Below are 22347 nucleotides of genomic sequence, written 5' to 3' on the forward strand. Positions count from 1 at the left end.
CAGGCAGGTTTGAGTGCATCTGCACGCACAGTGAGGCGAAGACTTTTGGAGGATGGCCTGGTGTCAAGAAGGGCAGCAAAGAAGCCACTTCTATCAAGGAAAAACATCAGGGACAGACTGATATTCTGCAAAAGGTACAGGGATTGGACTGCTGAGGACTGGAGTAAAGTCATTTTCTCTGATGAATCCCCTTTCCGATTGTTTGGGGCATCCGGAAAACACCTTTTCCAGAGAAGACAAGGTGAGCGCTACCATCAGTCCTGTGTCATGCCAACAGTAAAGCATCCTGAGACCATTCATGTGTGGGGTTGCTTCTCAGCCAAGGGAGTGGGCTCACTCACAAATTTTGCCTAAGAACACAGCCATGAATAAAGAATGGTACCAACACATCCTCTGAGAGCAACTTCTCCCAACCATCCAAGTACGGTTTGGTGACGACCAATGCCTTTTCCAGCATGATGGAGCACCTTGCCATAAGGCAAAAGTGATAACTAAGTGGCTCTGGGAACAAAACATCGACATTTTGGGTCCATGGCCAGAAAACTCCCCAGACCTTAATCCCATTGAGAACTTGTGGTCGATCCTCAAGTGGCGGGTGGACAAACAAAAACCCACAAATTCTGACAAACTCCAAGCATTGATTATGCAAGAATGGGCTGCCATCAGTCAGGATGTGGCCCAGAAGTTAATTGAGAGCATGCCAGGGTGGATTGCAGAGGTCTTGAAAAAGAAGGGTTGTCAAGTCGTCAGTGTAATGCGGTAGGACGAAGTCAGGCGCAGGACACAGGTCTAATCGAAAAACGTACTTTACTCGTAGGTATCTTAATGAACATACCTCCACGCAGGGAGGAACAAACCCACTCACATACGACAACCAAAACATGAACAAACACGCACAACACACAGTGTGAGCCAGAGGGTTAAATAGGGAAGACATAATTACATGATGGGAAACAGGTGAGACCAATACAGACAAAACAAGTAGAACATACAGTGAGGGAAAAACGTTTTTGATCCCCTGCTGATTTTGTACGTTTGCCCACTGACAAGGAAATGATCAGTCTATAATTTTAATGGTAGGTTTATTTGAACAGTGAGAGACAGAATAACAACAAAAAAATCCAGAAAAACGCATGTCAAAAATGTTATAAATTGATTTGCATTTTAATGAGGGAAATAAGTATTTGACCCCCTCTCAATCAGAAAGATTTCTGGCTCCCAGGTGTCTTTTATACAGGTAACGAGCTGAGATTAGGAGCACACTCTTAAAGGGAGTGCTCCTAATCTCAGCTTGTTACTTGTATAAAAGACACCTGTCCACAGAAGCAATCAATCAATCAGATTCCAAACTCTCCACCATGGTCAAGACCAAAGAGCTCTCCAAGGATGTCAGGGACAAGATTGTAGACCTACACAAGGCTGGAATGGGCTACAAGACCATTGCCAAGCAGCTTGGTGAGAAGGTGACAACAGTTGGTGCGATTATTCACAAATGGAAGAAACACAAAATAACTGTCAATCTCCCTCGGCCTGGGGCTCCATGCAAGATCTCACCTTGTGAAGTTGCAATGATCATGAGAATGGTGAGGAATCATCCCAGAACTACACGGGAGGATCTTGTCAATGATCTCAAGGCAGCTGGGACCATAGTCACCAAGAAAACAATTGGTAACACACTACGCCGTGTAGGACTGAAATCCTGCAGTGCCCGCAAGGTCCCCCTGCTCAAGAAAGTACATATACAGGCCTGTCTGAAGTTTGCCAATGAACATCTGAATGATTCAGAGGAGAACTGGGTGAAAGTGTTGTGGTCAGATGAGACCAAAATGGAGCTCTTTGGCATCAACTCAACTCGCCGTGTTTGGAGGAGGAGGAATGCTGCCTATGACCCCAAGAACACCATCCCCACCGTCAAACATGGAGGTGGAAACATTATGCTTTGGGGGTGTTTTTCTGCTAAGGGTACAGGACAACTTCACCGCATCAAAGGGACGATGGACGGGGCCATGTACTGTCAAATCTTGGGTGAGAACCTCCTTCCCTCAGCCAGGGCATTGAAAATGGGTCGGGGATGGGTATTCCAGCATGACAATGACCCAAAACACACGGCCAAGGCAACAAAGGAGTGGCTCAAGAAGAAGCACATTAAGGTCCTGGAGTGGCCTAGCCAGTCTCCAGACCTTAATCCCATAGAAAATCTGTGGAGGGAGCTGAAGGTTCGAGTTGCCAAACGTCACCCTCGAAACCTTAATGACTTGGAGAAGATCTGCAAAGAGGAGTGGGACAAAATCCCTCCTGAGATGTGTGCAAACCTGGTGGCCAACTACAAGAAACGTTTGACCTCTGTGATTGCCAACAAGGGTTTTGCCACCAAGTACTAAGTCATGTTTTGCAGAGGGGTCAAATACTTATTTCCCTCATTAAAATGCTAATCAATTTATAACATTTTTGACATGCATTTTTCTGGATTTTGTTGTTGTTATTCTGTCTCTCGCTGTTCAAATAAACCTACCATTTAAATTATAGACTGATCATGTCTTTGTCAGTGGGCAAACGTATAAAATCAGCAGGGGATCAAATACTTTTTTCCCTCACTGTAGAAACATGGATCGGTAGCAGCTAGTACTCCGGTGCCGACAAACGCAGAAGCCTCCCTGAGCAAGGAGGAGGGGCAGCCTCGGCTGAATTCGTGACAAGGGTCAACACTGCAAATATTGACTCTCTGCATAAACGTAATGTAATTGTCAATAAAAGCCTTTGACACTTATGGAATGCTTGTAATTATACTTCAGTATAGCATAGTAACATCTGACAAAAATATATCATAACACTGAAGCAGCGAACTTTGTGAAGACCAATACTGGTGTCATTCTCAAAACTTTTGACCACGACTGTACACTAAGTTGACTGTGCCTTTAAACAGCTTGGCTTTAGAAGCTTCTGATAGGCTGTATTTCAAGGCCTACCTTCAAACTCAGTGCCTCTTTGCTTGACATCATGGGAAAATCGAAAGAAATCAGCCAAGACCTCTGAAAAAAATGTGTAGACCTCCACAAGTCTGGTTCATCCTTGGCAGCAATTTCCAAACGCCTGAAGGTACCACGTTCATCTGTACAAACAATAGTATGCAAGTATAAACACCATGGGACCACGCAGCTGTCATACCGCTCAGGAAGGAGACGCGTTCTGTCTCCTAGAGATGAACGTACTTTGGTGCGAGAAGTGCAAATCAATCCCAGAACAACAGCAAAGGACCTTGTGAAGATGCTGGAGGAAACAGGTACAAAAGTATCTACAGTGGGGAAAAAAGTATTTAGTCAGCCACCAATTGTGCAAGTTCTCCCACTTAAAAAGATGAGAGAGGCCTGTAATTTTCATCATAGGTACACGTCAACTATGACAGACAAAATGAGAATTTTTTTCTCCAGAAAATCACATTGTAGGATTTTTTATGAATTTATTTGCAAATTATGGTGGAAAATAAGTATTTGGTCAATAACAAAAGTTTCTCAATACTTTGTTATATACCCTTTGTTGGCAATGACACAGGTCAAACGTTTTCTGTAAGTCTTCACAAGGTTTTCACACACTGTTGCTGGTATTTTGGCCCATTCCTCCATGCAGATCTCCTCTAGAGCAGTGATGTTTTGGGGCTGTCGCTGGGCAACACGGACTTTCAACTCCCTCCAAAGATTTTCTATGGGGTTGAGATCTGGAGACTGGCTAGGCCACTCCAGGACCTTGAAATGCTTCTTACGAAGCCACTACTTCGTTGCCCGGGCGGTGTGTTTGGGATCATTGTCATGCTGAAAGACCCAGCCACGTTTCATCTTCAATGCCCTTGCTGATGGAAGGAGGTTTTCCCTCAAAATCTCACGATACATGGCCCCATTCATTCTTTCCTTTACACGGATCAGTCGTCCTGGTCCCTTTGCAGAAAAACTGCCCCAAAGCATGATGTTTCCACCTCCATGCTTCACAGTAGGTATGGTGTTCTTTGGATGCAACTCAGCATTCTTTGTCCTCCAAACACGACGAGTTGAGTTTTTACCAAAAAGTTATATTTTGGTTTCATCTGACCATATGAAATTCTCCCAATCCTCTTCTGGATCATCCAAATGCACTCTAGCAAACTTCAGACGGGCCTGGACATGTACTGGCTTAAGCAGGGGGACACGTCTGGCACTGCAGGATTTGAGTCCCTGGCGGCGTAGTGTGTTACTGATGGTAGGCTTTGTTACTTTGGTCCCAGCTCTATGCAGGTCATTCACTAGGTCCCCCCGTGTGGTTCTGGGATTTTTGCTCACCGTTCTTGTGATCATTTTGACCCCACGGGGTGAGATCTTGCGTGGAGCCCCAGATCGAGGGAGATTATCAGTGGTCTTGTATGTCTTCCATTTCCTAATAATTGCTCCCACAGTTGATTTCTTCAAACCAAGCTGCTTACCTATTGCAGATTCAGTCTTCCCAGCCTGGTGCAGGTCTACAATTTTGTTTCTGGTGTCCTTGGACAGCTCTTTGGTCTTGGCCATAGTGGAGTTTGGAGTGTGACTGTTTGAGGTTGTGGACAGGTGTCTTTTATACTGATAACAAGTTCAAACAGGTGCCATTAATACAGGTAACAAGTGGAGGACAGAGGAGCCTCTTAAAGAAGAAGTTACAGGTCTGTGAGAGCCAGAAATCTTGCTTGTTTGTAGGTGACCAAATACTTATTTTCCACCATAATTTGCAAATAAATTCATTAAAAATCCTACAATGTGATTTTCTGGAATTTCTTTTCTTATTTTGTCTGTCATAGTTGACGTGTACCTATGATGAAAATTACAGGCCTCTCTCATCTTTTTACGTGGGAGAACTTGCACAATTCGTGGCTGACTAAATACTTTTTTCCCCCACTGTATCAGGACATTTACCCAGGAGTCATTCCTGTCAGTTGTGTGCTGTTGATAGCACATGGTGCTTGCAATGCCAGGGTTGTGGGTTCGACTCCCACGGGGGAGCAGTACAAAAAAGAATGAAAATGTATGCACTCACTACTGTAAGTTACTCTGGATGAGAGCATCTGCTACATGACTAAAATGTACTCTTGCATGCGTGAATTTTTCACTACATTCGTGTTAGTAGTGGGATGGCGAGTGAGGCCATAGCAGAGGCATGTACACTTGATGTGAGGGACTTGGTTTAGAGAAGTGTAGGGACAAGATAGCACCTGAAGGAAGGGGGTAGTGTAGCGACCTTAACGCAACACCTAGCAACCTTGTCAATGGGTTTGGATCTCTTGGCATAATGGCTAAGGTATTGGGTTGACAGTCGGACCTGAGTTTGAATCCCGGTCGATGGGTTACCTCCGAATACATCGCTACATTTATTTATATATTTTTATTTCACCTTTATTTAACCAGGTAAACCAGTTGAGAACAAGTTCTCATTTACAACTGCGACCTGGCCAAGATAAAGCAAAGCAGTGCGATAAAAAACAACAACACAGAGTTACATATGGGGTAAACAAAACATAAAGTCTAAAATACAACAGAAAATATATATACAGTGTGTGCAAATGTAGCAAGTTATGGAGGTAAGGCAATAAATAGGCCATAGTGCAAAATAATTACAATTGAGTATTAACACTGGAATGATAGATGTGCAAGAGATGATGTGCAAATAGAGATACTGGGGTGCAAATGAGCAAAAATAAATAACAATATGGGGATGAGGTAGTTGGGTGGGCTAATTTCAGATGGGCTGTGTACAGGTGCAGTGATCAGTAAGGTGCTCTGACAACTGATGCTTAAAGTTAGTGAGGGAGATAAGAGTCTCCAGCTTCAGAGATTTTTGCAGTTCGTTCCAGTCATTGGCAGCAGAGAACTGGAAGGAATGGCGGCCAAAGGAGGTGTTGACTTTGGGGATGACCAGTGAGATATACCTGCTGGAGCGCATACTACGGGTGGGTGTTGCTATGGTGACCAATGAGCTAAGATAAGGCGGGGATTTGCCTAGCAGTGATTTATAGATGACCTGGAGCCAGTGGGTTTGGTGACTAATATGTAGTGAGGACTAGCCAACAAGAGCGTACAGGTCACAGTGGTGGGTAGTATATGGGGCTTTGGTGACAAAACGGATGGCACTGTGATAGACTACATCCAATTTGCTGAGTAGAGTGTTGGAGGCTATTTTGTAAATGACATCGCCGAAGTCAAGGATCAGTAGGATAGTCAGTTTAACGAGGGCATGTTTGGCAGCATGAGTGAAGGAGGCCTTGTTGCGAAATAGGAAGCCAATTCTAGATTTAACTTTGGATTGGAGATGCTTAATGTGAGTCTGGAAGGATAGTTTACAGTCTAACCAGACACCTAGGTATTTGTAGTTGTCCACATACTCTAGGTCAGACCCGCCGAGAGTAGTGATTCTAGTCGGGTGGGCGGGTGCCAGTAGCGTTCGATTGAAGAGCATGCATTTAGTTTTACTAGTGTTTAAGAGCAGTTGGAGGCTATGGAAGGAGTGTTGTATGGCATTGAAGCTCGTTTGGAGGTTTGTTAACACAGTGTCCAATGAAGGGCCAGATGTATACAAAATGGTGTCGTCTGCGTAGAGGTGGATCTGAGAGTCACCAGCAGCAAGAGCGACATCATTGATATACACAGAGAAAAGAGTCGGCCCGAGAATTGAACCCTGTGGCACCCCCATAGAGACTGCCATAGGTCCAGACAACAGGCCCTCGGATTTGACACATACAGTATATGATGATAGTAGATTAATAGACTGCATTAGCCAAGGTTGTTATTCTCAAATCGGTCTTCACATTTTGGATTGGGGTTGGAAATTAGGCTGCCCTGGGATTAGATGTGGAAATAAAGTTGGGCCTTGGTTTGGGTTCTGATAGCCTAGGGGTTGGAGATGATCGGAGCTAGTGTATGTTTAGTTATGGGTTGAACTGATAAGACTATGGTTAGGGTTTAATATATTTATCTAGTCCTCCACTTGACCGTTTATTATTTACCGTTAATTATTTATGCGTTTTCTCTGAATCCCTGGCCAAGTGCCTGTGCCATGTGCTCTGTCCTCCGCTCGCGCTACAGCAGGTGGCGGCGGCAGTGCGAGTCAACTCAAGCCCCTCCCACGAGCCCGTACTCTCTCCCCTCACTTCCTCTCCAAACCGCGCCTGGGACTGGGGCTGGCATTCTACAGCCCCGAAAGAAAACACCATGTAAAAGTATAAAAAGGACACACAACGCAAACTATAGATTTGTCTAATTATTCGTTCCGTGACTTCCGTCAGTCAACGCATCGTAACAACGCTTGCTGTGTGGAAGAGAGCGAATGGCCAGTGAAGGCACAGAGTAATCCCGTGAAAGGTAGGAGACCTCACATTGTTTCAATGCTACCACTATCAGCCCTGTGTGATGATAGAATATTTCATAGAAGTATTTAGCAAACGGTCTGTAGTGTAGCCTAGCTGCTGTGTGATTGGGGTGCTTGGTGCTGTCTTGCTTTAAAAAAATAAAACCAAACCCATGTTGTTCAAAAGTTACATGTTGTTCAAAAGTTACTTAATGTGTGTATGCAATGATGCAACGTCTCTGCCATCTGTATGTGGAGACAGTGTGCCAGTAAAGCAGTGTTTAAAATAGAAATGTGACCAAAATCCATCCCTACATCTTTCATGCTACTCTACTATTTCACTGTATTTCACTCTACTTGGTTGCAGAGGTGTGTGATTACCCCAGTCAGCTTCTTTAATCCTTTCATGTCTTGTACATGATGACATGACATTTGATGAAGGCCTACTGTTCACCCAATTTATCAACCAATCCAATCAAACCATTAATAGGTATTTGATTTGATTGATCCCACTATTGTATAGTCAAGTGTGATCAAACGCAGATCTGTAAGTGGGGTGCAGAGCCGCAAAAAGTCGGTATAAAAGAAATAGAGGCCGCACACTCATAAGCTCCACCACGTACCTTTATTCACAAAAAAATGTATGAGTGTGCAGCTCAATTTATTTTATTAAGGGTATTGTATAAAACCCATACCAATAGCCTGGAGAGAGCATACACTGATGGTCATACCTGATGGAGTTTCACTTAGTTGACAGGTTACAGTTTGACCTTATAAAGATCTTTGGTTGAAACATGGTTGCAATAATAAAGGTGGTACTGTGCTATGAGTGATAGTTTGTAGGATTTTCCATTTCATATATTTTATTATTATTTTTTACCTCAGTTGTACAGTGTTATTGCAGTGTGATAGGCTAACTGGCTAGCTAATTAACTGTTGTGGTTAAAGCTTTATATCCTGGGATTTGGGATACTGTTCAATGGTCATTTAAATTCTTGATTGAAACCTATTGATTCTTGAAGAATTTATAAATGCCTCATGAGCTTAGCATGTCTGTCATGAACACAACCAAAAATATTAGGTTTTATTACTTGATTGTTTACAAACAACAAAATATGTTTAAAACGATCTCTTAGATGTCGTGGACTGTCAGTCCTTGCATATAGAGCGCTGTCTATTAATTTTAAGAGGGGTTACAGTTCCTTAACCCCATTCCTCAGCTAAATACCAAAACAATTGCCCTGTTTTATTTTGTATTTTTATCACAGACTCAAGCTTTAATTGCGAGGTTTACCAGATTCAATCTAAGGACTGAAAGGCTGAGTCATTATTCCAAAGAAAAGAGGGCTCCTCTAGTCTTTGTGCTGCTCTGAACACAAACTGTGCACCTCAGCTAAACCAGCATGGCTACAAGGGCAGAACAGTGACACAGAGTGATAGGCCCACCTGTGCTTACTTCAGACTATCACTCGACTCTCTCTGTACCTTAGTTGGGTGGGTCACATCTGTGGCCATACTTAAAGGGTGGTCTGTCGAAGAATTTCTGATAGAAGGAATGTATTGATTGTATGAAGCAGATATACATATATAGGTAATATGTTCCTCCCATTGAAAGAATACAGTTGGATGCTCATGCATGGGACTGGTGCTGACAGGGCTGTGTCAGGGGTGTCAAAAAGGGAGTTTTGGAGAGGAGTGCCACAGACTCGTTTTTAGTAGTGTCATTTCCTTTCCTCTGGGTGTGTGTTCTTGTGCGTTATGTGCTCGAAGTGTTTGTGTGTGAGGGGGGCATTTTCCTCTAGCACTCTAATTGGTGCCATCTGTCTGCTATTTTAACATGGCTTCAGAATGTAGAAATCCATTGAAAATCTCCTTCATTTCTCTGGACAAAGGCAGACAAGGTCACTCCCTCTAAATAAACAATCCCAGGGGATTGTCCTGGATGGACAGATTAATTGTCAATTTCAGATAAACCCCCCACAGTTTTACCTGGGGTAAACAGTAAAGTCTCTCTCTCTCTCTCAGATACCATGCAGATGAGCGATGGACCCGGTCGCGTCTTTGTGGCGCCGCCCAACGGTAACCTCCGGTCGCCAGGATACGTCCCAGGCAGGGTTGTACCTGTCCGTTCCCCGCCTCCGGCAAAGGCCCCACCCCCTCCCCCTCCCCCTCCGAAGCCCATTGGCCCGCCTCCTGAGTGCCTGGCGACCTTTAACCTATCAGAGGAGGGCCATCACCGGGAATGTGCTCAGAGTCGGAGGAAGAACACCTTCATCTGCTTCGGTGTCTCCCTGGGGGCCTTTTTCCTCTCGCTCATCCTCATCCTCAGCCTCACCAGTGGAGACGTGTTGGACGGTGAGTGTGTGTTTTTGTGAGTATAAGGATGTTATGAGCTGTTAATACGGACTTGGCTAAGTTACTTAGGCCCATTGCTCAACAGTACTCATAGGTCATTGGCTATAGTTTTCTATCATACCCTGTTTTGCTCTATCTCAGAGCTTCTCTATCTATGTGCTGTGTCAGTGATGTGACGTTGTCTTTGATTGGTCCTGTTTGTGTGCACAGAGAACTGTCCAGACCACAGCCCCTCCCTGAGCAGCTGGAACCCAGGTCACAACCCAGAGAAGGCCATGGTCGTCCGGGGGGGAGATCTGTTTCGATTGGTCTCTTCTGCGACCTTCTACTCGCTAACCATCCAATCAGGAGGTAGGTTAGGTCCTCTCTCTGATCTGAACACATTTCAACCCCAGAAGTAAATAGTCAGAGCATGCAATATTTGGCACTAGGTTCCGAGATTAAGTTGAGGATAATATGGCATTCTCTAGAAAGTATCATTAAGAATACGGCCTCTGATGAAGTGATTGTTTTATGTTTTAGCCTATATCTGTCTCCCCACAGGCCGATTGGTCTTTGCAGACAATACAGAGGGCTCCAAAAATATCACTCTCAGAACGCGTAATGTGCTGATTGAAGACGGGGGTTCGCTGCACATCGGTGCTCCCAAATGCCGCTACCGCTCCCGGGCCACCATCACCCTCCTGGGCCGTTCAGACGAGAAGGCCGTAGCGGAAGTACCAGAACTGGGCCGGAAGTTCATCGGGGTGCGTGGAGGCGCAACCCTGGAGCTTCACGGGGCAGAGAGGCTGTCGTGGACCCTCCTGACCCGCAGCGTCCCCTCCTCAGGCCTAGCCACGGGGGGCTACGCCTTTCAGCGCAACTTTAGCCGTGGCATCAACCTGCGTGTGGTGGACCAGGACACAGCTGCCGTTCTGTTCACCGAGCGCTACGACACACATGAGTCACGCAACGACAGCCGGCGGCTCATGCAGCTGCTCCAGTCGCTGCCTGCAGGGCGCATCGTCATGCTGGCCGTGGGAGACTCTGCCGTCAAGAACCTGCTGGACGAGACCAAGAGAACCATCCAGAGCCTGCTGGGTAGTACCTACGTCCATGACCTCAAATACAGGTAAAAATACAGTTAAATATAATATGAATATTACCAAATCAATTTGGTAAAGAATAGACAGACGATGACTAGAGAAGGAGTCGTAGGTGGTGCAAGAGAATAATCTAATTTGGGAGCTTTACAGTGTGTAGCGCATCATTAAAGGAACTTCTAATAGTTTTCCATCTGTAGCTGCGTTACTGGAGCGCTGTGTGACGGTTTATACTACCCATCTCATGGGGGGGATTCCATATTCCATATTCCGGCAGAAAGTGCACGGCTGGAGGGATAAGCAGGCGTGCTTCCAGGATTTGTTCAAAATGAGCTGACTCTGTAGTTTTCACCTTTGCACAGAGTTCCCGAACAGGTCAAAAACACACTGTCCCCTGAACACAGAGGGACACACATCATGTCCATTTGAATGCAGATCTTTAGCAATGCCAGTGACTTGTATACAGTACAATTGATAGTACACCATATGGTATTTTTTGGTGCTCTGCTGTAAAACCATTCAAATACTTTAGTTTGAGCATCTCATCGTTTTAGACACAGAGCTCAGGAAGCCTTATGCGCGCGCACACACACACACACACACTTAACCCAATGGAACATTTTGGTTTTTAGTTATTTGCTGGGCATGTCTGGCCTGGGCAGCTTTCTGGTCTCAAACCCAAACCACACCAGTCCACAGTGTCACGTTTCACATATGGAGTTGTCGCCAAGGCAACGCTGCGGTCCCCAGCACCAAATCCAATCAAACCCATAGCGTGACACTTTTATAAATGGATCACAATTCAGTTAAGCTACCTAGACATGATAAACAGGGGCTGTTATGCTTTCTGATTACACACTGATTTTGTCTGTGCGTAGTATGTGTGTCTGTGTGTTTGTGCGTAGTATGTGTGTCTGTGTTTGTCTGTGAGTAGTATGTGTGTCTGTGTTTGTCTGTGCATAGTATGTTTGTCTTTGTGTCTGTGCGTAGTGTGTATGTGTGAGCTAGCTAGCAGGGTCCAGCTTATTTGAGAATCCATTGTAATGTGAGCCTTGTTGTGTTAGTTGCAGTCATGCTGTCTTAATGTGACTAAGGGAGACATGATTGAAAGTATTGGGCAGGAGGTAATCTGGGTTGTGTTCATTACGGCACCCAGGTAGTCCTTATCAGTTTTTTTCAGTTTTGTGTCTTTTGCTGCTTAATGAACACAACCCTGGATGTAATCTGGCTGGGCAGGAGAGGACAGAGCAGGAGAGCACCAGGAAATGCGCAAAGGAAATGTTTTTTTACCCACAGGAAATGTGTTCGATGTAGGCACTCCCATGCACACACACACACACTCACGTATACTGTGCCTATGGGCATTCCTATCTCCACCATGCCCCTCAGGGTCCTGCAGGTGAACCCGGAAACAAACGGCAACAATCATCAATCATCGTTTCCCTCTACTGTGGCAATTGCCAATATAAGCCACTTTCAGTGCAACATACCGAAACAAAACAAACTATGCTAGTATGCAAAACTAACTATGAATTTTTTATTTTTTTATTTTATTTCACCTTTATTTAACCAGGTAAGCTAGTTGAGAACAAGTTCTCATTTACAACTGCGACCTGGCCAAGATGAAGCAAAGCAGTGCGATAAAAAACAACAACACAGAGTTACATATGGGGTAAAACAAAACATAAAGTCAAAAATACAACAGAAAATATATATACAGTGTGTTCAAATGTAGCAAGTTATGGAGGTAAGGCAATAAATAGGCCATAGTGCAAAATAATTACAATTAGTATTAACACTGGAATGATAGATGTGCAAGAGATGATGTGCAAATAGAGATACCGGGGTGCAAATGAGCAAAATAAATAACAATATGGGAATGAGGTAGTTGGGTGGGCTAATTTCAGATGGGCTGTGTACAGGTGCAGTGATCGGTAAGGTGCTCTGACAACTGATGCTTAAAGTTAGTGAGGGAGATAAGTGTCTCCAGCTTCAGAGATTTTTGCAATTCGTTCCAGTCATTGGCAGCAGAGAACTGGAAGGAATGGCGGCCAAAGGAGGTGTTGGCTTTGGGGATGACCAGTGAGATATACCTGCTGGAGCGCATACTACGGGTGGGTGTTGCTATGGTGACCAATGAGCTAAGATAAGGCGGGATTTGCCTAGCAGTGATTTATAGATGGCCTGGAGCCAGTGGGTTTGGTGACTAATATGTAGTGAGGACCAGCCAACAAGAGCGTACAGGTCACAGTGGTGGGTAGTATATGGGGCTTTGGTGACAAAACGGATGGCACTGTGATAGACTACATCCAATTTGCTGAGTAGAGTGTTGGAGGCTATTTTGTAAATGACATCGCCGAAGTCAAGGATCGGTAGGATAGTCAGTTTTTACGAGGGCATGTTTGGCAGCAATGAGTGAAGGAGGCTTTGTTGCGAAATAGGAAGCCGATTCTAGATTTAACTTTGGATTGGAGATGCTTAATGTGAGTCTGGAAGGAGAGTTTACAGTCTAACTAGACACCTAGGTATTTGTAGTTGTCCACATACTCTAGGTCAGACCCGTCGAGAGTAGTGATTCTAGTCGGGTGGGCGGGTGCCAGCAGCGTTCGATTGAAGAGCATGCATTTAGTTTTACTAGTGTTTAAGAGCAGTTGGAGGCTACTGAAGGAGTGTTGTATGGCGTTGAAGCTCGTTTGGAGGTTTGTTAACACAGTGTCCAATGAATGGCCAGATGTATACAAAATGGTGTCGTCTGCATAGAGGTGGATCTGAGAGTCACCAGCAGCAAGAGCAATATCATTGATATACACGGAGAAAAGAGTCGGCCCAAGAATTGAACCCTGTGGCACCCCCATAGAGACTGCCATAGGTCCAGACAACAGGCCCTCCGATTTGACACATTGAACTCTATCTGAGAAGTAGTTGGTGAACCAGGCGAGGCAGTGACTTGAGAAACCAAGGCTATTTAGTCTGCCAATAAGAATGGGGTGGTTGACAGAGTCGAAAGCCTTGGCCAGGTCGATGAAGACGGCTGCACAGTACTGTCTATTATCGATCGCGGTTATAATATCATTTAGGACCTTGAGCGTGGCTGAGGTGCACCCATGACCAGCTCGGAAACCGGATTGCATAGCGGAGAAGGTACGGTGGGATTCGAAATGGTCGGTGATCTGTTTGTTAACTTGGCCTTCAAAAACTTTCGAAGGCAGGGCAGGATGGATATAGGTCTGTAACAGTTTGGATCTAGAGTGTCACGCCCTTTGAAGAGGGGGATGACCGCGGCAGCTTTCCAATCTCTGGGGGATCTCAGACGATACGAAAGAGGTTGAACAGGCTAGTAATAGGGGTTGCGACAATTTCGGCGGCTAGTTTTAGAAAGAAAGGGTCCAGATTGTCTAGCCCAGATGATTTGTAGGGATCCAGATTTTGCAGCTCTTTCAGAACATCAGCTGTCTGAATTTGTGTGAAAGAGAAGCAGGGAGGGCATGGGCAAGTTGCAGCGGAGGGTGCAGAGCTGGTGGCCGGGGTAGTGGTAGCCAGGTGGAAAGCATGGCCAGCCGTAGCAAAATACTTGTTGAAATTCTCGATTATTGTAGATTTATCGGTGGTGATAGTGTTTCCTAGCCTCAGTGCAGTGGGCAGCTGGGAGGAGGTGCTCTTATTCTCCATGGACTTTACTGTGTCCCAAAACTTTATGGAGTTAGTGCTACAGGATGCAAATTTGTGTTTGAAAAAGCTAGCCTTTGCTTTCCTAACTGCTTGTGTATATTGGTTCCCAACTTCCCTGAAAAGTTGCATATCGCGGGGGCTATTCGATGCTAATGAGATTTTGTTGTAGGCAGAACGCACCGGAGTAGGATTCTATTGCATTGACAGGCACACTCAGCCCGTACTCTACAGACCGGTGCGGCATAACCAATCAGAGCTGCAGTATCCCTATATGCAAATAGACCATTGCCATATATGGATCTGTGCCATTCACTTTGAACTGGACTGTGTTTACAGCATGACTGGTCTTGAGTAGATGCGCTTGTTTTGAGATGAAAGCGAGAGCTGCATGTAGCCATGTGTGCACATTTGTTCATATTCTTTGCTAGTGAGTGAGTTATTAGCCCATTTATAGCTCATTTCTAGTCAGCAATGGGGTAGTGTTTGCTTCCTACAAGAGCACAAAACGTGTGCATTTCTAGCCATCTTTGAAAAGCGAGTTGGGTAAATATAATTGTTTATGTCTTAAAGGGGCAGTGTTATATTTTGAGACAGGCTTGAATAAGCTAAGTAGCTAATAGGCAGAGGGTAGCATAATGTCTGATTCTCTGTAATAATGGTATGGGAATATTAATGAACATTATTTTGTAAAATAGTTTATTGCATCAAACACATTTTCAGTCACCTAAATAGGTTAATGTCAAGCCGTGCATATTTTTTCCAAAAGTCTCACGGAATGTAGGCCTACATTGAACACCACACATTGGCTGCTACTGTAGGCTAAATGATATAACAGTTATATCCATGTTAAAATGTTACAGGATGCATTTTCTCCATTGTTTTTGATGGTAAGCCACTTTGATAGGCCTACATTATGATCAAATAGCCACAGTAGCCTACTTGGCCACTTTTATAACTGTAACTTAAAGCGGATACAGCCTCAGTGTTCACAATAAACGCACGCCAGAAGTTGCACAGAATTTTCACAACGTTCAAGTTTGCGCTCAGCAGACCTGAAATTTACTCAGTGCCGAAAAAATTAGAGGGAACATTGGTAATGACCATTGCCCCACATCAAATGGTTTGTCTGTCCCTGCCCCGTGCCTGCTACCTGCTGGTAATGTGTAATCTATGTGATCTGAGAGGACAGAGCTCTGATGGACTGTAGTAGCGTGACCTCATCTAGTGTCCAAACGGCCATTACTGGCCAAAACAAAGAGCCGGTTAAAAGACTGAGTGACGTGTCAGGCAATTAAGGATGTTCTGGGAAAAAAGGTGAAAACAAACACGCAGTCTCTCTCACGGACTCTCTCTCTTTCTCTCTCTCGCACACACACACACACACACACACACACACACAAATTGAGTGAAATAGCTGCAGGGAGGACATGGTGCTTTCACAGATGGTTCCTGTTTGTATTTCAGCGGGTAAATGGTAGAGAGGCTCTTTGATCTGCTGAATGGCGTATTGGCCCGTGATTGTGTCGTTAGGACCAGCCTCAACAGAGAGCTGACAGTCAGGCCTACTTCCAGACGTCATTGCGTGGAGTGCCCTTCAGATGTGAAGCTAAAAGCAGTACAGGGGAAAGGTTTTAAAAAGGTAATGCAAGGGGAAAGGTTTTAAAAAGGTTACCACGCCTGAAAAGGGTAAGTGATGGTTGAAGATAATGACTTGAAAGGTCGTGTGATTGTGAAGAGAGAATTCCTCTAAAGGTCGCCTGATGACGGTGCATAAAGCTTACTTGATGTTTAAAAGTCTAAGCCATTGGGGAGGTTCTACTATGCTAACATATGGAATGTTTTAAGATGGTCATACCATGGATCATTTAGCTATTTGATTTGGAATTATAGGACCCCTTTATGTATAAAAATAAATCAAAACATTATTTCATAAAATATTGAATTTGGCCTTTAATACTATAGCCGATTAAAACCCATTGAATAACACATTCATAAATGGCATAAAAAGACAGTCAAAAAATAAATCATATGGAATAAGGTTTTGAAGTGTCTGTCCTATATCTAGGAGAAATAAGAAAGTGCAATAAATATATATTTACACAAGTATAGAGGTGGTTTTGTGGCAACAAAATAAGGGGTTACATTTGAAATACATTTTAAACCCTTATTTTTGTTGGCACAAAACTACCTCCATACTTCCATTCATTTGTATGGGTTCCCTTCAGACGAATCCCGTGACACTTGTGGGAGGTTGTAAAGCAAAACAGAGAACACCATTGTGTTCGTGAGAGTGTCATCTTTCCGTAGAATGGTCATATTCGGACGCTACAGACGTTTTCGTGAGAAGTCAGGTTTTCGGGATGTCTCATTGTCTGACAAACACCGCTGTAGCTCGGCCATCTTCCACCGCAGATGCGGAAGCCCGACATAGGCGGATGCAGCCCATGAAAAGAAACTGATATCTCTAGCTTAATAGACTCTTAAGGAGTAACATTGTTTTGACATTGTGTTGATGCTGACAAACCAACATTTCACTCTACACCCTTCACTGGTCCAGAGTTGCATGACCCCTGCTCCACACCCAAGCCTTGAACCAGGGGATTGATAGACTTATCTCCACTTCAGAGGCGGATTGTGTTTTGCCTTGTGGGTATGGTGGTGTGGTGGACTGAGATATCCACCGCTATCTCGTTCGAACACTTCCCACATTTTCTGATGCCAACTCTCAGTCTATATGATTGAGGTGAATGTGATGACCACACACACACAGGCTATTCATGTCAGTTCAGTCACACCCTTTGCTTGACTAGCCCTTACACAGCTGCTAAATCTTACAAAAGAATGTTGTCCTGTTGATACTCCCAATGCTTTCTCTACAGTGGTCACTACAGGACTACAATAGTGTGCAGTTAAAAAATGTTATGCATACACTCTTAGAAAAGAGGGTTCCAAAAGGGTTCTTCGGCTCTCCCCATAGTCCCAGACAGTATTAATTGAACGTCGCGGCCCTGCCCGCCTGTGGGGAAAATAACCTGTGGTTACCTAGGTTACCCCATTGACTCACAGCAAAAACTTGACCTTTTTCAAACACAATTTTCTTGTCATCTGCTTGTTTTAGTCAATTTCAAAACTACATTTAAAGAAAAATACATGTCTAAAGATGACTTTTCAACATTGCCTGCTCCTGAGTGTTCTCACTACTTAGAAAAACGTTATATTGTAGGGCTTCCCTCATCCCCCTTTTTCTGATGGTGCTAGCAGCCATGTGGGTGCTAGCTAGCTAGCCAAGACCAACAACACAAAAAAAAGACTATACAGCTACAAGTAATGAGTGGAGTTACAAACAGACTATACTAAACAAGTTAAATGTCTTACCTGTGTCTTAAATGTTTTCCAATCCACACACATAGCTACGTGTAGCCTACTTGGACACCGGGTCCCCACATTTCCCACTCCCATGCCCAATAGCCTGAAGCCACAGGGCTATTCTCACAGGCTCTATTTCCCTACGTGGGAGCGTTGCGATCCATAGGTTGGGATTTATTACCTGGTTACATATATATTGAACAACACAGCAGCTTTTCGGCATGTTTTGTTATTTCTTTATAACAAAAAGTCGACTACGAAGTTGCCTTTTTTACAATAGGAAATAATGTTTGTTTTCCTCAATTTGTGGGCATGGTCAAGGGGAATTCCTTATTATTACGTGAATACCGACTGGGACTATAGGAGAACCCTTTTTGGTTCCTGGTAGAACCCTTTGTGGAAAGGGTTCTACCTGAAACCAAAAACGGTTCTTCAAAGGGTTCTCCTATGGGGACAGCTGAAGCACCCTTTTAGGTTCTAGATGGCACCTTATTTTTTTTTTAAGAGTGTAGAGACAAATAACATAACAACAAGCCTTGTTATAAGACAATAAAAAGGCTCATACCTGCTTATAACAAGTTATAAAGCATATCTGCTTGGATGCTTTAAGTGTTACCTCGATTTCTTAACAACTTCTAAAGCTCAAACTCTGTCTGTCCATAGGCAGGCCTGGGCACTGGTATCTGTTATTGGTGGAGGGAACGGCTCGTGTTCCGAGGACGTGCGGGAACACGAGAACCATGACACGGGAGGAAAGGCGCTGGCCCGGCAGAACTTCACCACTGTTGACGGGGTCGGCTTCTCTGTCACAGCCTACAGCGAATGGAGGAATGGTGGGTCATTATAACCAGTTTGGCTTTACTTAAAACCTGCAGCTAGAATGGTTTATAACTTGTTATATTTGTTATCTTTTAAAATGTCCATAACCGCATTGGAGTGCATTGTACCTTTAGTAAAGTGTTACCACATTGGTAACCCAATATCACAAATATTGTCTAAGGAGATCAGCATGATTGTAGGTGCTCGTTTACTTGTGTATGTCATTGATTGTTTGTTCATTGAACTGGTCATATTAGGCCCTTCACATAGTCAGGAATGCCATGTAAAAGCAAAGCATACACTCAGATTCTCTGACCTTGCAGCTTTTCCTGGATGGTGTGTGTGTGTGGGGTTCAAGTGGTTAGTGTTTACAGGCAAGATCAATCAGCTGGACTGAGCATTCCTGAGTGTGTACGGGCAGGGTCCTCCTGTCACTAGGGCAAACAGCAGCTCCCCAGGAGGGAGTTTGGGTTTCGGTGTGGCACCGTCATGTCCTGTAAGCTGGGATGTTTGTTCTCATACAGCCATACCCTCACACTTCACTGGTCCACAGTGTCAGTTCAAGATACACTATGGAAGTTTGCTATTGTTTTGGTTAAACTTTTAGCTTGAATGTTTGGTGTATGGTATGGTTCAGATTTCTTATCTCATGAAACCACTCAAATCCTTACTTTTAGGCAAATTGCCTGTAAAATTTCACTTTTTGTGACTCTAGATCCTGTTTCCGCCATTAGTTCTTTGGTATGCAGTAGAAAACTGCTAATGCAACAGATCTTATCTATGCTCCTCCAGGATTTCCAATATCTGGGTTCCAGGTGGATGCTGTGGACCAGGTAGTCCTCAACTTGCTGGAAGATGTACACACCTGGCAACCCGGGAACCATGTTGTGGTTGCCAGTACTGACTACTCCATGCATCAGGCAGAGGAGTTCACCCTCCTCCCCTGCCCCCACTGCACTAGCAGACAGGTTAGAGTTCAAGGTGAGTGAAAACGAAAGTAGTTTATGTGTTTGTACATTTATGGGGGCTTACTTTAATTCTGATATTGAGTATCACTGCTGTGTTTTTAACTGGATATGGTATGATATAAAAATAAGTATAATTATTTATTTATAAATCTTGAGCCATGGTCTTTCATTTCACATCTTCTATAAATTACAATTGGGAAGAGACTGGGAATCAGGCTTTTCTCCTACATGGGATGGTGGTGATCAATGATATCTCTCGCTCTGTCTGGCTCTCTCTCTCTCTTTTCTCGCTTTCTCTCTCTCTCTTTTCTCACTCTCTGTCTCTCTTTCTCTCTCTCTCTCAAATGCAAATGGCTTTATTGGTATGGTAAGTGTTTCCACATACAGTACATTGCCAAAGCAAACATATAGACAACATATCAAATCAATGATGACGCAGATAGATAATCATAGGAAAAATAATAATACTCAATGAGTAGTAACAATGAACAGGACACTACAGTAAGACATTAATGAGGACAATAATGAAATAGTGAGAAAGACACAGGTAGCGTTGTTATTGTTCTGATTGGTCGTTCCACTGGCTGTCCCTATGGGTGTGGCAGGAAGCTACATATTTTGTAGCTAATATGGCACAAAGGGGTTAACCTCCCAATAGATATTAGATTTTCTCCTTTTCTGTTTTGGTTTCAAAATGTTTGTATTTGTTTTCAATTTTGGGCAAGAAAATTGCCTGTAAGTCTGTATAGTTCTCGCAGACTCTCTCTCTCTGTCTCTCTCACTCTCTGTCTCTCTCTCTTAATTTCAGCTCCACTCCCCACGGTTTTACCTGGGGTAAACAGGGGGCCTGCTGGCTCATTCCCTTTTTCTCTGAGTTTAAGAAATTAACAGTAAACATTACACTCACAAAAGTTTGTAAAAAATATAGACATTTCAGATGTATTTATTTCTCTCTCTCTCCGTCCCTCCCTCTATCTCCCTGTTTTCTGCGGTTTTGTAAACTGTCCATGGTGTCAAAAGCCCAGCGAGCAAAACTGGTTGCAATGACATCATGGTCAGATTGTATGCTGGTTGTAAATAATTTTTGTTAATTTTAGCAAAAGCAACCAGAAAAAAGTTGTTATGAAAAGGACATCTTAACCTGGTTGTAACAGAGACCAGTTGGGTTGTAATCTGGTCTGGCGTTCCACCCTGTGTAGTCCCCTGTCTGTCAACACCTCTGTTTTGGCCCACTGCTCCAATGTCGACAAGCCACCTCCCCTTCCTGGAGAAAGGGCTGTGTCTCTCTCTCTCTCTCTCTCTCTCTCCCTCCATGTTTGCGAGGTGAAGCACAATTCCTGTGGTTGGCACTGGCACCAGTTGGCTTGCCATATTGAGAGAAAGAGAGGTGCTGACGTTGTTCTGTTTGGGATTAAGGTCACATGGCCCCATCAAATTAAATATCTAGATCTACTGTATAGTGACAACCATATACACTGCTCAAAAAAATAAAGGGAACACTTAAACAACACAATGTAACTCCAAGTCAATCACACTTCTGTGAAATCAAACTGTCCACTTAGGAAGCAACACTGATTGACAATACATTTCACATGCTGTTGTGCAAATGGAATAGACAACAGGTGGAAATTATAGGCAATTAGCAAGACACCCCCAATAAAGGAGTGGTTCTGTAGGTGGTGACCACAGACCACTTCTCAGTTCCTATGCTTCCTGGCTGATGTTTTGGTCACTTTTGAATGCTGGCGGTGCTTTCACTCTAGTGGTAGCATGAGACGGAGTCTGCAGCTCATCCAGGATGGCACATCAATGCGAGCTGTGGCAAGAAGGTTTGCTGTGTCTGTCAGCGTAGTGTCCAGAGCATGGAGGCGCTACCAGGAGACAGGCCAGTACATCAGGAGACGTGGAGGAGGCTGTAGGAGGGCAACAACCCAGCAGCAGGACTGCTACCTCCGCCTTTGTGCAAGGAGGAGCACTGCCAGAGCCCTGCAAAATGACCTCCAGCAGGCCACAAATGTGCATGTGTCTGCTCAAATGGTCAGAAACAGACTCCATGAGGGTGGTATGAGGGCCAGACGTCCACAGGTGGGGGTTGTGCTTACAGCCCAACACCGTGCAGGACGTTTGGCATTTGCCAGAGAACACCAAGATTGGCAAATTCGCCACAGGCGCCCTGTGCTCTTCACAGATGAAAGCAGGTTCACACTGAGCACATGTGACAGACGTGACAGAGTCTGGAGACGCCGTGGAGAACGTTCTGCTGCCTGCAACATCCTCCAGCATGACCGGTTTGGCGGTGGGTCAGTCATGTTGTGGGCTGGCATTTCTTTGGGTGGCCGCACAGCCCTCCATGTGCTCGCCAGAGGTAGCCTGACTGCCATTAGGTACCGAGATGAGATCCTCAGACCCCTTGTGAGACCATATGCTGGTGCGGTTGGCCCTGGGTTCCTCCTAATGCAAGACCATGCTAGACCTCATGTGGCTGGAGTGTGTCAGCAGTTCCTGCAAGAGGAAGGCATTGATGCTATGGACCACCCGTTCCCCAGACCTGAATCCAATTGAGCACATCTGGGACATCATGTCTCGCTCCATCCACCAACGCCACATTGCACCACAGACTGTCCAGGAGTTGGCGGATGCTTTAGTCCAGGTCTGGGAGGAGATCCCTCAGGAGACCATCCGCCACCTCATCAGGAGCATGCCCAGGCGTTGTAGGGAGGTCATACAGGCACGTGGAGGCCACACACACT

At 44.6% G+C, this 22347-nt stretch overlaps 1 protein-coding gene across 1 annotated transcript in view; it reads left to right on the forward strand.

Annotated features, from left to right (window-relative positions):
* The first annotated feature begins 7159 nt into the window (after nt 1-7159).
* Nucleotides 7160-22347, forward strand: part of LOC121584637 (cell surface hyaluronidase-like) — a 42684-nt gene continuing 27496 nt past the window's right edge. Inside the window, exons 1-6 of the mRNA XM_041900637.2 lie at nt 7160-7352; nt 9364-9693; nt 9904-10044; nt 10237-10804; nt 18474-18643; nt 19422-19610. Of these exons, the coding sequence (XP_041756571.2) occupies nt 9369-9693; nt 9904-10044; nt 10237-10804; nt 18474-18643; nt 19422-19610 (1393 nt within the window). The 5' untranslated portion in view covers nt 7160-7352; nt 9364-9368. The remainder of the gene's footprint in view (nt 7353-9363; nt 9694-9903; nt 10045-10236; nt 10805-18473; nt 18644-19421; nt 19611-22347) is intronic.

The sequence above is a fragment of the Coregonus clupeaformis genome, chromosome 16 (assembly GCF_020615455.1).
Source record: "Coregonus clupeaformis isolate EN_2021a chromosome 16, ASM2061545v1, whole genome shotgun sequence".
Lineage (NCBI taxonomy): Eukaryota > Metazoa > Chordata > Actinopteri > Salmoniformes > Salmonidae > Coregonus > Coregonus clupeaformis.